General features: G+C 56.7%; 2 protein-coding genes across 3 annotated transcripts; one reads left to right on the top strand and one right to left on the bottom strand.

Annotated features, from left to right (window-relative positions):
• Positions 1–9: 9 nt before the first annotated feature.
• TMEM198 (transmembrane protein 198) lies at positions 10–6,548 on the bottom strand. 2 transcript variants are annotated; one of them, XM_037029097.1, is made up of 5 exons: positions 5,990–6,548; positions 5,622–5,826; positions 2,487–3,062; positions 1,274–1,476; positions 10–892 (listed from the first exon to the last, which is right to left on the bottom strand). In XM_037029097.1, exons 2-5 carry the CDS (start codon positions 5,785–5,787, stop codon positions 755–757), a joined length of 1,083 nt encoding a protein of 360 aa, XP_036884992.1. In that variant the 5' UTR covers positions 5,788–5,826; positions 5,990–6,548; the 3' UTR covers positions 10–754. The 2 variants fall into 2 exon arrangements, with proteins under 2 accessions (XP_036884992.1, XP_036884993.1); XM_037029098.1 differs by having other exon boundaries at positions 6,127–6,548.
• A 102-nt stretch (positions 6,549–6,650) lies between these two features.
• Positions 6,651–13,292, top strand: CHPF (chondroitin polymerizing factor). The gene is made up of 4 exons (XM_037029094.1): positions 6,651–7,277; positions 8,245–8,818; positions 11,118–11,297; positions 11,626–13,292. Exons 1-4 carry the CDS (start codon positions 6,964–6,966, stop codon positions 12,883–12,885), a joined length of 2,328 nt encoding a protein of 775 aa, XP_036884989.1. The 5' UTR covers positions 6,651–6,963; the 3' UTR covers positions 12,886–13,292.
• Positions 13,293–13,345: the final 53 nt, after the last annotated feature.

Raw genomic sequence — 13,345 nt, 5'->3', positions numbered from 1 at the left:
GACTACCACTCCTGGCAGAAGCCGCAGTTTGGCACATTTATAAAAGATGGAAAACGGGGTGGGGTAGAGGGAGACAGAAGCATGAGGTGTCCAAGGTGGCATGACAGACACCAGACATGCATCGTGCATTTCAGCCCCCTCCCCCGAGATCCCCTCCCCAACCCAGCCCAAAGCAGCACCCCCCACCCCCATCCCCTACCACTGCCCGCAGGCTAGTGGCTTTGCAGAGGACAGGGGACCAGGGTAAGGGGTGCTGCAGTGGATGAGGACAAGAAGCCTTGGGTGAGTCTCGTTAAGAGGCAGAGCAGTGGGGGAAGAAGGCAGACTCCTCCACTTAGACATGCAGGAGAGTGGCTTGTGGGACCCCAGCAGTGGGAGAGGGGGTGGGGCCAGCCTCGCAGAAGCCCTCCCAATCAGAAATCTAAGGCAAGTGTCCCACTGTCCCCTCCAAGCCCACCCCTCCATGCACACGCACACACAGGTGACACACTCACAACCCTGAGCACACCCAAAGGGGCTCACACCTCGAGTCCCTCAGGAGCCCCTTCGGAGCTTGGGAGGGGCCTTTCCCTCAGGCCAGGCCTAGCTCGAGACAGGTCCTCCCTTCCAGCAGCCAGGCCAGTCTTCTCCAGGGAGGGGAGAGGGACAGCCATAGGCCACAGTGCCAGGAGGGCTGGGTGGTGGGCCAGCAGGCCTCCCCAAGCTAACAGAGCTGGTGAGCATAGAGTCCAGGCGGGCGGGAGCAGCTGTACTGCTATACCCGCACGGGGGGTCCAACACAGGCTGTCAGTGGTCCCCGGGACCCATATTCATAGTCCGTGTCGGTGGGTGAGGCCATGAAGGAGCTCAGTGAGCTCCCCGTCTGCCGGTCTCGGAAGCTCTGGATATAGCTCTGTGGGAGAGTAAACACAGATGTGAGTGCAGCCACAGACCCCTGCCCTGAGGGCCACCTCAGGCAGACATCCTCTCCCTGCAACCCACAAGCCTGTGACTCCCCCCAGAGAGCTGTAGGCCCAGGACCTTCTCACACTCGTAGTCCACAGCCCTGAGGCCCTGCCCCATACCATATACCTCATTAAAGTCCTTACTCAGACACTTCTCCCCCATCCCAGCGCTGGGCCTATCAGCTCCTGGTCTAGGGGTTCTGATGAGTGGGCAAATGCTAAGCCTTCTAAACAGTGACAAGGCCCTGGGGAAAGCCCAGTCCTGCTTGGACAGAGTTTACAACACTCCCTGGTCCCCCATTCAGACTGGAGGGGCTCGGGGTGCTCACCGGGGAGAGGACATCTCCATTGAAGCGTTTGATGGGCACTGGCCTGCGCCGATAAGCAGGGTCAGGAGGTCCAGGCCTTGGAGGGGCCCGGGGGCCTCTGGAGGGAGCCCGTGGGGGTCTCTTCTTGCGCCGCTTCTCCTTGCGCTCTTCCTGCTGTCTAATCCGCATCAGCTGCACCCGTCGCCGCTGCCGGCTGATAACCACTGTGAAGGGGTGGGCAGAGAAGGGTCTCAGAGGCCCATGTGCACCATCTCCACCCATCCTACCCGGGGGGTTCCAAGCTTCCAGGTTCCCCCTGTGTAACCTCCCCGCTTTTCGTTCCTGGTCTTCCACCTCCCGGATGGGACTTCCACTGATTCGTACCTCCGAAGGTCTTTGAGGAAGATTCCTACACCTGCAGGTACTCCCGAGCTGCTATCCCTCTCCCAGACATCGTCATCTCTCGACTGGACAACCACCGCTGCCTCCTCACTGGTTTCCCTTCTACGCTTGCCTTCCCCAGTGCTTTCTACACTCAGCAGCCAGAATGAGCATCTCACATGCTAGATTAGATCACACCCTCCCTGCTTGAAACCTCTAATGGTGTCCCATGGCCTTCCTAATAAAACCTGGGGTCCTCACTGTGGCCCAGGAAGCCAGCGCAGTCCGCACCCCTCCCCACCACAGTCCAGCCCCACTTCCTCAGCAAGCCATGCCCATTCCTCCTCGCCCTGACCCTTGCTCTTTCCTTTTCTCTAGCTCTTTGCATGGCTGGTTCTTTATCCTCCAGGACTCTACTTAAATGTCACCTCTTCAAAGTGCCTTCCTTGAGCACTCTGTCTACGACAGCCTTGGAAGGAAACTCATATTACACAGCATGTCTCTTGCATATCACTGCACAACTAGCATCATCTTGTCTATTTGCAAGTCTATTATCTGTCTGCCTGCGCCCCAACCCCCCAGACCTGAACCCCTAAGGGCCAGGGACTTTTCCTGTTTTGTCTCTGCGGTCTCTCCAGCTCTGGAAGGGCTGCTGCTCCGTATGGTGTTGTGGAAAGAATGACACCCCTGAGGTTCCACCTTCCCAGACCAGGAGCCAGTCATCTCTCTAATCCCACTGCTGCCTTCTGCTGCTAGTGTGTACAGCTTCTTCTCCCCCTCCGGAATTGCTCACTGCTGCCACCCGCCCCCCGCCCCATTTCTCTTATGCCCACACTGGTCAGTGCCCTCTCACCTTCCGTATGGGAGTCCCTCTCGGCCGTCACCCTCCACTGCACCAGAACACCCATCAGGCTGAGCAGGGGCCAAAGCGCCAGCAGGGCCCAGCTCCGCCAGCAGAGGGGAGGCACAGGGGCGGCCCGCAGCCGCTCCACGGCGTAGCGCCCCAGCAGCAGCAGCTCAGCAAAGTAGTCCGCAGCGGTGGCGATGAGCGCAGCACCGGTCACAGCGGTGGCCAGAGTGGTGAGAGGGCGGGGCCAGCGCAGGGTGAGCAGGGCGCAGAGCAGGCCGCCCCCCAGCAGCAGGCCCAGTGGGCCCCACACAGAGCCGGGCTGGTAGTAGGGTGCGGAGCCCAGCAGGGCGGCAGCGGCGAGCAGCAGACCGAGCAGCAGCCCCACCAGGAAGAGGCCCACACTGCGCACCAGCATGGCCACCAGCCCGCAGAGCAGCCCGATGCCCAGCGCGATGCCGGCACTTGCCCCGGCACTCAACTGTGTCTCCAGTACCCGCTCTCGGTAGCACAGCAGGAAGATGACCACTGAGCCAAACAGCAACCCAGTGAGGAAGAGCACTGCCTTGAAGCAGCGGTAACCTGGAGGGGAACAGGGGCTCGTGAGGGGCCAACAGGAGGTCACCGGGACGGAGGCAAGGAGTCTGAGGGGTCAGGAACACGGAATCACAGAGGAACCAGGGCAGGGCACTAAGATAAGAGAATCCGGGGTCACTGGGGTCCTGAGGGCACCAGTGATGAGGTTGCTGGGGTCGAGGGAGGTCAGAGAGATAGGTCACCAGGAGTCATTTGGAAAATGGAGAGACAGTCATCGAAATGAACGTCTGGTCTTTGAGGGTTAGAGGAGTCAGAGGTAGGTCACTGGAGTCGACAGTGAATCAGTGGAGGGTCACTGGGGTCTCCAGAGTCCTGGGAGTCAGACAAATAGGTCACAGAGTCAGAAGGGGAGCCACAGTGGGGTCTAAGGGGAGGGATTGTTCAGAGAGAGGAGGTATTTGGAAGTCAGAAAGAATTTGAGAGATGAGGTCACAGGGGTTCAGAAAGACAAAGTCTTAGAGGGGTCACAAGGCTTCAGAAACATGACATCATGAAAAGGTTAGAAAGAGAACAGGGAAGTGGTGTTGTTAGGGCCTGGCTCCAAGAGATGAGGTCTTTGCTGGTCAGGGGGACTGACAGCCTGGAGTCACTGAGAGTAGGAGAGGGTTTCGGAGAGAGGGTAACACTGAGGCCAGAGAAATGGGGTCACTGAGATCACAGTGTGGGGAGGGGCAATCAGCAATGAGATCCTTGGAACCAGAGAGTTAGAAGAAATGGAGTCAGAAGAATAAAAGTTGATGAGATAACTGGGTTGGGGGTCACTAAGGCTTACAAGGAGTCGTAGCCCCCCATAGGGGGTCAAAGCGGATTATAGGGTGAAATAGTAGTTGTGGAGTTCCAGGAAAATGAAGTCATAGGGCTGTTGGGCCCTTTAAGGGTACCTGAAAGCGTGAGGGACTTGTAGATCCTAAATAGTTGGGAGGATGGGGGTAAAGGGTCAGGGAGAGCCAAAGAGAAAAGTCAAAGAGGAGACTCGGTTCTAGGAATGAAGGGAAGCCTCAGCATCCAGGAAGTTCTGGGCTCAGAAAGAGGAGAAGGGCATGCACAAGGGCTCAGAGTCCAAGGGCCAGGGAGTGGGAGCATTCAAGAGGGGCGAGGTGACAGGGCAGCACCGGAGAGGGAATGTCAGGATGTGATGAGCAACTGCAGAGAACATGGGTACGGATAGGGGTGGGAGGGAGGTGACACAGTCCCTTTGGAGGCCCAGAATGTATCCTGAACCCTTAGAGGGGCACTTTCTTCTGCCCACTCTGCAGTTGTTCAGCCAAGCATTTGGGGGTGGAGAGACAAGGACCATCTGGCTCCCATTCCTGCCTACTACCCAGCCACTCTCGGGGGCGTGTAGAGGCATCAGAGCAAAAATCTCATCCCACCTCTGCCCAGTCTGCAACTTAGACCTGCAAACTTCCTCCACACTTCTTCCAGCCACATAGAAAGGTTGTAATGCACCTCTGGAGGCTTTCCTTGGACCCCCAGCCCATAGAGCTTGCTCTCCTCTCTGAAGTTCTGTAACTTGCTGTAGAGTCACTGGGCACTGACTCTGGTAGTCCACCTGGCACCTTTGTGAAAATTAGAAAAAAGTGTGCCATCCTCCAAGCAAAGCAGCCCAATGCCAAGGGCTAGAGTTTGGCTGGATTTCAGGCCTACCTGCCCATTCAGCTGAACTCCCTTGTATAGTGGCCATCCTGTATGACAGCTCACGGCAGCCCTGATTGTTGGAGCCTACTTGTGGGCAACCTCCATGTGTGTGACTCTACAGCTGACCCTTGCACCACATAAGTTTGAACTTCACGGGTCCACTCGGGCACGGATATTTTCAGTAAATACACAGTCAGCCCTCCATATCCCCAGGTTTTACATGCATGAATTCAACTGACTGCAGGCTGAAAACAATATTTGGGGTCCACGGTTGAGACTCTGCAGGTGCTGAGGGCCAGCTTAAGTTATACATGGATTTTTGACTCTACCCCCAACCCTTGTTTTATTCAAAGACAGCTATAGCATGTATCACAGGTGTGAACATTCCAGCAGTCTCTCCCCCATCTATACTTAGCATGTCTAATCACCCTGTAAATGTTTTCACTTTCTAGCTAGCACGGCAACCCAAACACATCTTCGTCACAATAGCTATCATTTATTGAGTCTCCACTACTTCTCCCAACAGCATTATGGGAGGTAAATATCATTGTTCCCACTGTTCAGATGAGAAGACTGAGGTCAGGCAGGTTAATGTGCCCAAAGCATCACAATTAGTAAGGTACAAAGCCAGATTCAAATTGAAGCATTACTAATTCAAAAACCTGTGTTCTCTAGGATCTAGCATCTAAGATGATCTATGAACACATAGGATGAAAGAAAGTAAGAAAAGGTTGTTATTCGTGCTAGTAGTAGTGGTGGTAGTGGAGATGATGGTGGTGGTGGTGGACTTGATGGTGGTAGTGGTGATGATGGTGGTGGTGAAGTTCTGGAGGTGTGGGGTGTCTCAGAAAAATAACTCCAGGAAACAATGGGAAGCCCAGGTGAGGAATGAGTTGGGGGTCTCACCGAAGAAGCAGTAGACGACTCCAAACAGACAGCACATGATGCAGACGAGAGCCGGCAGTGCCTCGTACCTGCGCTCCAGGGGCTGTTCACAGGGTTCACCCCAAAAGGCATCATCTGGCTCAGGGGGCAGCAGCTGGAACCGTAGTGTCGCCACAGTGCCTGGCATAGTGCTAGGAACGAAAGGGACTCACCCTCCCAGGTCAGCCTGACGGAGAGGAAGTTGGCGTCAAGGAGGAGCCCTGGGTCTCCACCAGAACGGGGCAAGAATGGGAGTGGGAGAGCTAAGCAAGGACACACGGGACAAAGGAGTGGTGCCCACAGCAGGCATCCCTAAAGTGGAGGACAAAAGACAAAGGGAACAAAAGTACCTGGCTAGAGGGGGCCAGGATGAAGAAGTTAAAAGGGGAACTGGCTTGGGGGGAGATGAGGGCAGTGTGCTGCCAGTGAGGAGGCAGCCAGGAAACTCGTCTGTGGGCGGCTAAATCCGGGATTGTCCAAAATCTACCTGGGCTGGAGGCGACCTGAGCTTTTGAGTGAAAAAAGCTGTGCAGAGGCTGTAGGGTCCGGGGTTGAGGGGCTCCAGAGGCCCCAGATGCCTGGGGTCCGGGCAAAGTCCGCCGTGCGGGGAAGGCGGCTGCTGGGCCGAAGGGACCAGTCTCTGTGCAGTGGCGTCGCCGCCCCGCCTCCCACACCGACTGGCACTCCAGTCCCGCGGCGTCCGGGGACTCGGGCTGGGCCTGGGGAAGGGTAAGGAGCGAGAGCTGGGGCTCGGGCTGCCCCACAGCCGCGGCCCCATGCCCTGAGCCCGCCCGCGGCCTTTGGTGCTGATGGACAGCTCCGGCCTCGGCTCCTGACGTCACTCGGGCGCACAAGCCAGGCAGGGGCGGGCTGCTTCTGACGTCACCCGGGACGCACCAACCACGCGGGGAGGAGGCAGGGGACTCCGCCCCGGCGTCTCTCTCTCCCTCGCCGTGGAGGGGGCACTTCCGGGGGTCCTTCCCCTTTAACCTCCCCCTACTCCTCCCTCTCCGGTAGCTGGAGCCCAAGACCCCACCCCGGGGGCGGGGCCCTCGCAGTGACACGTCGGACAGCGGCTGCGGCAGCGGAGGCTCCGGAGCCCAAAGCAGGACCCTGGGCGATACAGAGCGGCGGCCGGAGGGGGACTGGAGCGCGGAGCAGGGGATTCGGCTCTGGCCGCGGGCTCTGCTCCGCGGGGCGGGAGCGGGCCCGCCCGCTTGGCCCGAGCCCTCCGGATACGCCCCCTCCCCGGTCCCGCCCCCTCGGAGCCTCCTCTGGCTGCTCTGGGGCTGCTCCGGAGCCCGGGGCCCGCGGTCCGGGCGCCATGCGGGCATCGCTGTTGCTGTCGGTGCTGCGGCCCGCAGGGCCCGTGGCCGTGGGCATCTCCCTGGGCTTCACGCTGAGCCTGCTCAGCGTCACCTGGGTGGAGGAGCCGTGCGGCCCTGGGCCACCTCAACCCGGAGATTCTGAGCTGCCCCCTCGAGGCAATACCAACGCTGCGCGCCGGCCCAACTCAGTGCAGCACGGAGCGGAGCGCGAGAGACCTGGGGCTGGCGCAGCCGCGGCGGAGAACTGGGAGCCGCGGGTCTTGCCCTACCACCCTGCACAGCCTGGCCAGGCCGCCAAAAAGGCCGTCAGGTAAGGATCAGTCCGGCCAGCTCCACCCTGTGGGTACCAGCGGGAACGGGCGCTCTGGGAGGCCGCTGAGGGCCGGGTCAGGCTCCGGAAGGAAGAGACCGGCCGGCCAGGAAGTCTTTGGGCCCAGATAACTTCCGATGGCCCTGCTTCCCGGGGAGCTGTGGAGCCCATCTGAGGCGCTCTCTGGGTCCCGTCCGGCCTGGGCTGAACTTGTCCGCCTCTGTGCTAAACCAGCTCGACTCCATGGTCCCTAAAGATCTCTTAGCTTCCTGGCTGGGCTGCTGGGTTTAGATGAAGTATTGGTATATAAAAAGGGTTTAAAGAGAGAGGGAAAGAATAAAGAGAAACTGAGGTTTACTGGTTGTATCGTTACTGGTTGGGATACCTCGTGATGAGATGTGTGGGAGAGGAGTGACAGAGCCATCCCACGAATGCCTCTGCCTAGTTAAAATAATTTCTCCCAAATAACACTGGGTTCAAATTCCAGTTCTGCAACTTAACTTCTGTGTTGTGGAAGAGAAGTTACTGGAACTCCTGAGCTCTGGTTTGCCCCTCCCCCAAACCCACTCAATACACCCCCTATGTCATGTATTCCATTACATCATTTATGTAATGTATTTGTGGTGTAATGGCATATTTACACAGAAGTAAGCCCTGTATGCATGGTGTGTAGAATACCTGTGAGCCAAGCATTTGCCTAAGTGCTTTAGATAAATATAGTCAACCCCCATTTTTCAGATGTGGCTACTGAGGCACAGATAGGTTAAATAACTTGCTCAGGGGCACAAGTCGTGAAAGAGGGAATCAGACACACAATATATCTTTCATATCTGCATGAATATTGCCATCTCCCCCAAAACACTGATATTTCACTTAATTCCACATGACTCCTGGGAGGGAGTTGTTACTCTTATCCTATTCCTGCCCCGATTGTCTTTTTGATAATCTTATGCTGTCTCCTCCCCAGAACCCGCTACATCAGCACCGAGCTGGGCATCAGGCAGAGGCTGCTGGTGGCAGTGCTGACCTCACAGGCCACACTGTCCACTCTGGGCGTGGCTGTGAACCGCACGCTGGGTCACCGGCTAGAGCGTGTGGTGTTCCTGACAAGCTCTCGAGGCCGTCGGGCACCACCGGGCATGGCTGTGGTGACACTTGGCGAGGAGAGACCCATCGGCCACCTGCACCTGGCACTGCGCCACCTGCTGGACCAGCACGGTGACGACTTTGACTGGTTCTTTCTAGTGCATGATACCACCTACACCGAGGCGCACGGACTGGCGCGCCTCGTTGGCCACCTCAGCCTAGCAGCTGCTGCCCACCTCTATCTGGGCCGACCCCAGGACTTTATCGGTGGAGATCCCGCCCCAGGCCGCTACTGCCATGGCGGCTTTGGGGTACTGTTGTCGCGTACTCTGCTGCAGCAGCTGCGCCCCCACCTGGAAGGTTGCCGCAATGACATCGTCAGTGCAAGTCCGGATGAATGGCTGGGACGCTGCATCCTTGATGCCACTGGGATGGGCTGCACTGGCGACCATGAGGTGAGAAGTGAGAAAATAAGCCGCCCCACGGGTGCCTTCTATCTCAGCTTGTGCACTTCCCCTGAGAGGCAAAGGGGAGGTTGGAGATATGGGCCTGGGTTTCCGTGCCAGCTCTATCCTTTTCTTTTTTCTTTTTTTAAATATATTTTACTGATTATGCCATTACAGTTGTTCTATTCCCCCCCTTCATTCCCCTCCACCCGCACACTCCCTCCCCCACCATTCTACCCCCCCTTAGTTTATAACCACGTGTCTCAAGTTCTTTAGATTCTATATTTCCCATAGTATTCTTGCCCTGCCGCCTGTCTATTTTCTACCTGCCATCTATGCTACTTGTTCTCTGTACCTTCTCTCCCCTTCTCCTCCTCCCATTCCCCTGTTGCTAACCCTCCATGTGATCTTCATTTCTATGGTTCTGCTCCTGATCTAGCTGTCCTCTTAGTTTGCTTTTGTTTTAGGTGTGTTGTTAATAACTGTGAGTTTGCTGTCCTTTCACTGTTCATATTTTTTATCTTCTTTTTCTTAGATAAGTTCCTTTAGCATTTCATATAATAAGGGCTTGGTGATGATGAACTCCTTGAATTTGACCTTATCTGAGAAGCACTTTATCTACCCTTCCATTCTAAATGAAAGCTTTGCTGGATAGAGCAATCTTGGCTGTAGGTCTTTGGATTTCATGACTTGGAATACTTATTTCCAGCCCCTTCTTGCCTGTAAGGTCTCTTTTGAGAAATCCGCTGACAGTCTGATGGGAGCTCCTTTGTAGGGGACTGTCTCCTTATCTCTTGCTGCTTCTAGGAGTCTCTCCTTCATTTTAATCTTGGCTAATGTAATTATGATGTGCCTTGGTATGTTCCTTCTTGGGTCCAACTTCTTTGGGACTCTGAGCTTCCTAGATTTCCTAGAAGTCTATTGCCTTTGTCAGATTGGGGAAGTTCTCCTTTATTATTTGTTCAAATAAGTTTTCCACTTGTTGCTCTTCCTCTTCCCCTTCTGGTACCCCTATAATTCAGATATTGGAATGTTTAAAGATGTCCTGGAGGTTCCTAAGCCTCTCCTCATTTTTTTGAATTCTTGTTTCTTCATTCTTTTCTGGTTGGATGCTTCGTTCTTCCTTCTGGTCCACTCCATTGATTTGAGTCCCAGTTTCCTTTCCATCCCTATTGGTTTCCTGTGCATTTCCCTTTATTTCAATTAGTTTAGCCTTCATATGTTCCTCTAATTTGTGACTAAAATCATCCAGTTCTGTGAGCATCCTGATCGCCAGTGTTTTGAACTATGCATCTGAGAGGCTGGCTATTTCTTGGTCACTTAGAGTTATCGGCTCTGGGGCTTTGAGTTCTTCTTGAGCCATGATGTTTTGGTCTGTTCCTGCCTTTTACGTATGAGGGACAGAGCCCTAGGTGTTCACCAGGGCCGGGCAACTCAGTCGCTGGGTTGTGACGCTGTATGTGGGGGCGGGGTCAAAGAGGGGCAATGGTGGTCCCCTTTGCTGCTTCCTGCCGGTGGGGCCTGCAGCGGTCTGTCTCACTGCTCGTTCCTTCGCCTGTTTTATCTGCGTGCGAATGTGTGACCATGGTCAGCCTGCCGCCTTGCGCCCTCACTGAGTCTGTTGCAATCCCACGCCTGAGATCTGCCAACCACCACCCGTGTGCCTGGGTCCCTGGGTAGGTCTGGCCAAGTTTTCCTGTGCAACCCTGCTCTGCCAGTCACTGACTCCGCCCCTCTTACCAGTTTGGCTGAACGGCTCGTTGTCGGACTTTCGTATAGTTCGATTTTCTGTGTTTGGTTGTGCTTTTCTTACTAAAACTTTGTTGTTTCTAAATTTATTTGGTTGTGCGAGGAGGCACAGTGTTTCCACCTATGCCTCCATCTTGGCCAGAAGTCCAGCCCTATCCTTTTCTATCCCCATGATCTTGGGTAAATTACTGAGTCTCCTGAGTCTCAGTATCTTCATACCAGTAGAAATAATTATTGCTTAGCATTGTTATAAGGATTAGAATAAATGAGAGAGCCTTGCACATAATAGGTGTTCAGCGTTTGGCTATTACTATTTTAGTTGAGCCCCTAGACAGCTCTGAGACTGGAGGTGTGCCCATTTTACAGGTGAGCTAGCTAGCAAAGGCTTCCCTGAGGTCACACAAGCTCATGACTGGGCAGGGTACTTAAACCTACAGAATTCTGACTGCAAGTCCACAACAGGTCCCAGGAAGGGTAGGTGAGACACATACTATGAGGTGAGGGTGGAGGCTGTTCCATCGTTCTTCCCATTGTGGACCCTTCCCCTTCCTCTCCCTAGGGAGTACATTACAGCTACCTGGAGCTGAGCTCTGGGGAGCCCGTGCAGGAGGGGGACCCCCGCTTCCGCAGCGCCCTGACAGCCCACCCTGTGCATGACCCTGTGCACATGTACCAGCTGCACAAGGCTTTTGCCCGAGCTGAACTGGAACGCACATACCAGGAGATCCAGGAGCTGCAGGTATGGTCTGGGCCAGGGTGGGGGGGCAGGTGCTGTGAGGTATTAGAGATCCCAGGCAAGTAAACTCTGAGTACTAGAGTCAGAACACGCCTGCCTCCTGTCCCTGTTTGTTCCTATCCATTCTGAGAACCACCCCCATAAACCCCCATCTTAACTCTCAGTCTGCCCGCATCTGGGGAAGGGGTAAGTAGAGGCCCTGGGAGGGCAGAGGTTGGCAGGGGACGGGACCCATCCTGAGGGGCACCTGCCGCTTGCCCCCTCCCTATCTCCAGGCTGTGTGCTGGCGCCTGGGTCTGTACCTTGCTCACAGTCTGTTTCTCCAACCCAGTGGGAGATCCAGAACACCAGCCGTCTGGCAGCTGATGGAGAGCAGGCAGCCGCCTGGCCCGTGGGCATTCCAGCACCCTCCCGACCAGCCTCCCGCTTTGAGGTGCTGCGCTGGGACTATTTTACTGAGCAGTACACTTTCTCCTGTGCTGATGGCTCACCCCGCTGCCCTCTGCGCGGGGCTGACCGGGCTGACGTGGCCGACATCCTGGGGGCAGCCTTGGAGGAGCTCAACCGCCGGTACCACCCAGCCCTGCGGCTCCAGAAGCAGCACTTGGTTAACGGCTACCGACGCTTTGATCCCGCTCGGGGCATGGAGTATACGCTGGATCTGCAGCTGGAGGCGCTGACCCCCCAGGGTGGCCGCCGGCCCCTCACTCACCGAGTACAGCTGCTGCGGCCACTGAGCCGAGTGGAGATCTTGCCAGTGCCCTACGTCACGGAGGCCTCACGTCTCACTGTGTTACTGCCTCTGGCTGCGGCCGAGCGTGACCTGGCCCCTGGCTTCCTGGAGGCCTTCGCCACTGCGGCTCTGGAGCCTGGCGATACCGCGGCAGCCCTGACCCTTCTGCTGCTGTATGAGCCACGACAGGCCCAGCGGGCCGCCCACGCAGACGTCTTCGCCCCGGTCAAGGCCCAGGTGGCGGAGCTAGAGCAGCGTTTCCCAGGGGCCCGTGTCCCCTGGCTCAGTGTGCAGACAGCCGCCCCCTCACCACTGCGCCTCATGGACCTGCTCTCCAAGAAGCACCCACTGGACACACTGTTCCTGCTAGCCGGGCCGGACACGGTGCTCACGCCCGACTTCCTGAACCGCTGCCGCATGCACGCCATCTCCGGCTGGCAGACCTTCTTTCCTATGCACTTCCAGGCCTTCCACCCAGCTGTGGCCCCACCACAGGGCCCAGGGCCCCCAGAGCTGGGCCGAGACACCGGCCGCTTTGACCGCCAGGCAGCCAGTGAGGCCTGCTTCTATAACTCTGACTATGTGGCAGCCCGCGGGCGGCTGGCAGCGGCCTCGGAGCAGGAGGAGGAGCTCCTGGAAAGCTTGGATGTGTATGAGCTGTTCCTGCGCTTCTCCAGCCTGCACGTGCTGCGGGCGGTGGAGCCGGCTCTGCTGCAGCGCTACCGGGCCCAGACGTGCAGTGCTCAGCTCAGCGAGGACCTCTACCATCGCTGTCGCCAGAGCATGCTGGAGGGCCTGGGCTCCCGTACCCAACTCGCCATGCTGCTTTTTGAGCAGGAGCAGGGCAACAGCACCTGACCCCACCCTGTACCCCAAAACCTTGGCCTGGTGGTGCTTCTCCACCACCACCCAGAGCCACCCGCCAGCCTCCCTGGACAGCCTCAGACTTCAGAACAGCCTGCTGGCCCCCTCTCTCTGGCTTAGTGGGTCCTCAGGCTCAGGACAAGCCCTGTGGGAGGTGCCCTGGGAGCCACCCCTTCCTGCCCCAAAGCCCTGCCCCTGACGCTGCTGATTCAAGCTGTGGCCTCAGTATTTATGTAGTGCAGTCTGTTTGACGCCAGGCCTGCCTCCGAGTCCTGGGGGGCTGGGCTGTAGATGACTTGTTGGGGAAGGAGGGAGTTGAGAGGAGTGTGGGTGTCTCCCAGCTTCTCCCTTCTGGACCCCTGATGAAGCTCTCTGCCTTTAATAAACTGGCTGAGTGTGGAGTGGTGATTCTGAGTTTTTGAAAGCTAGGCAGGGGGCAGGGAGGGCTGGCAGT

Source organism: Sturnira hondurensis, unplaced genomic scaffold (assembly GCF_014824575.4).
Source record: "Sturnira hondurensis isolate 20B ecotype Veracruz unplaced genomic scaffold, ASM1482457v3 Scaffold0020237, whole genome shotgun sequence".
NCBI classification, from domain to species: domain Eukaryota; kingdom Metazoa; phylum Chordata; class Mammalia; order Chiroptera; family Phyllostomidae; genus Sturnira; species Sturnira hondurensis.
The sequence above is the reverse complement of the archived record's forward strand: the minus strand, read 5'-3'. Positions and strand labels throughout refer to the sequence as shown.

What these genes read in the sequence shown, in the direction of transcription:
- TMEM198 (XM_037029097.1), bottom strand. Translation starts at nt 5,787, where the DNA reads ATGCCAGGCACTGTGGCGACACTACGGTTCCAGCTGCTGCCCCCTGAG. An exon ending in AGTCGTCTACTGCTTCTTCG is followed by an intron (nt 3,063 to 5,621) that starts GTGAGACCCCCA and finishes GTTCCCCTCCAG; the next exon opens with GTTACCGCTGCTTCAAGGCA. An exon ending in GAGGGACTCCCATACGGAAG is followed by an intron (nt 1,477 to 2,486) that starts GTGAGAGGGCAC and finishes ACCCCTTCACAG; the next exon opens with TGGTTATCAGCCGGCAGCGG.
- CHPF (XM_037029094.1), top strand. Translation starts at nt 6,964, where the DNA reads ATGCGGGCATCGCTGTTGCTGTCGGTGCTGCGGCCCGCAGGGCCCGTG. An exon ending in GCCGCCAAAAAGGCCGTCAG is followed by an intron (nt 7,278 to 8,244) that starts GTAAGGATCAGT and finishes TCTCCTCCCCAG; the next exon opens with AACCCGCTACATCAGCACCG. An exon ending in GCTGCACTGGCGACCATGAG is followed by an intron (nt 8,819 to 11,117) that starts GTGAGAAGTGAG and finishes TCCTCTCCCTAG; the next exon opens with GGAGTACATTACAGCTACCT.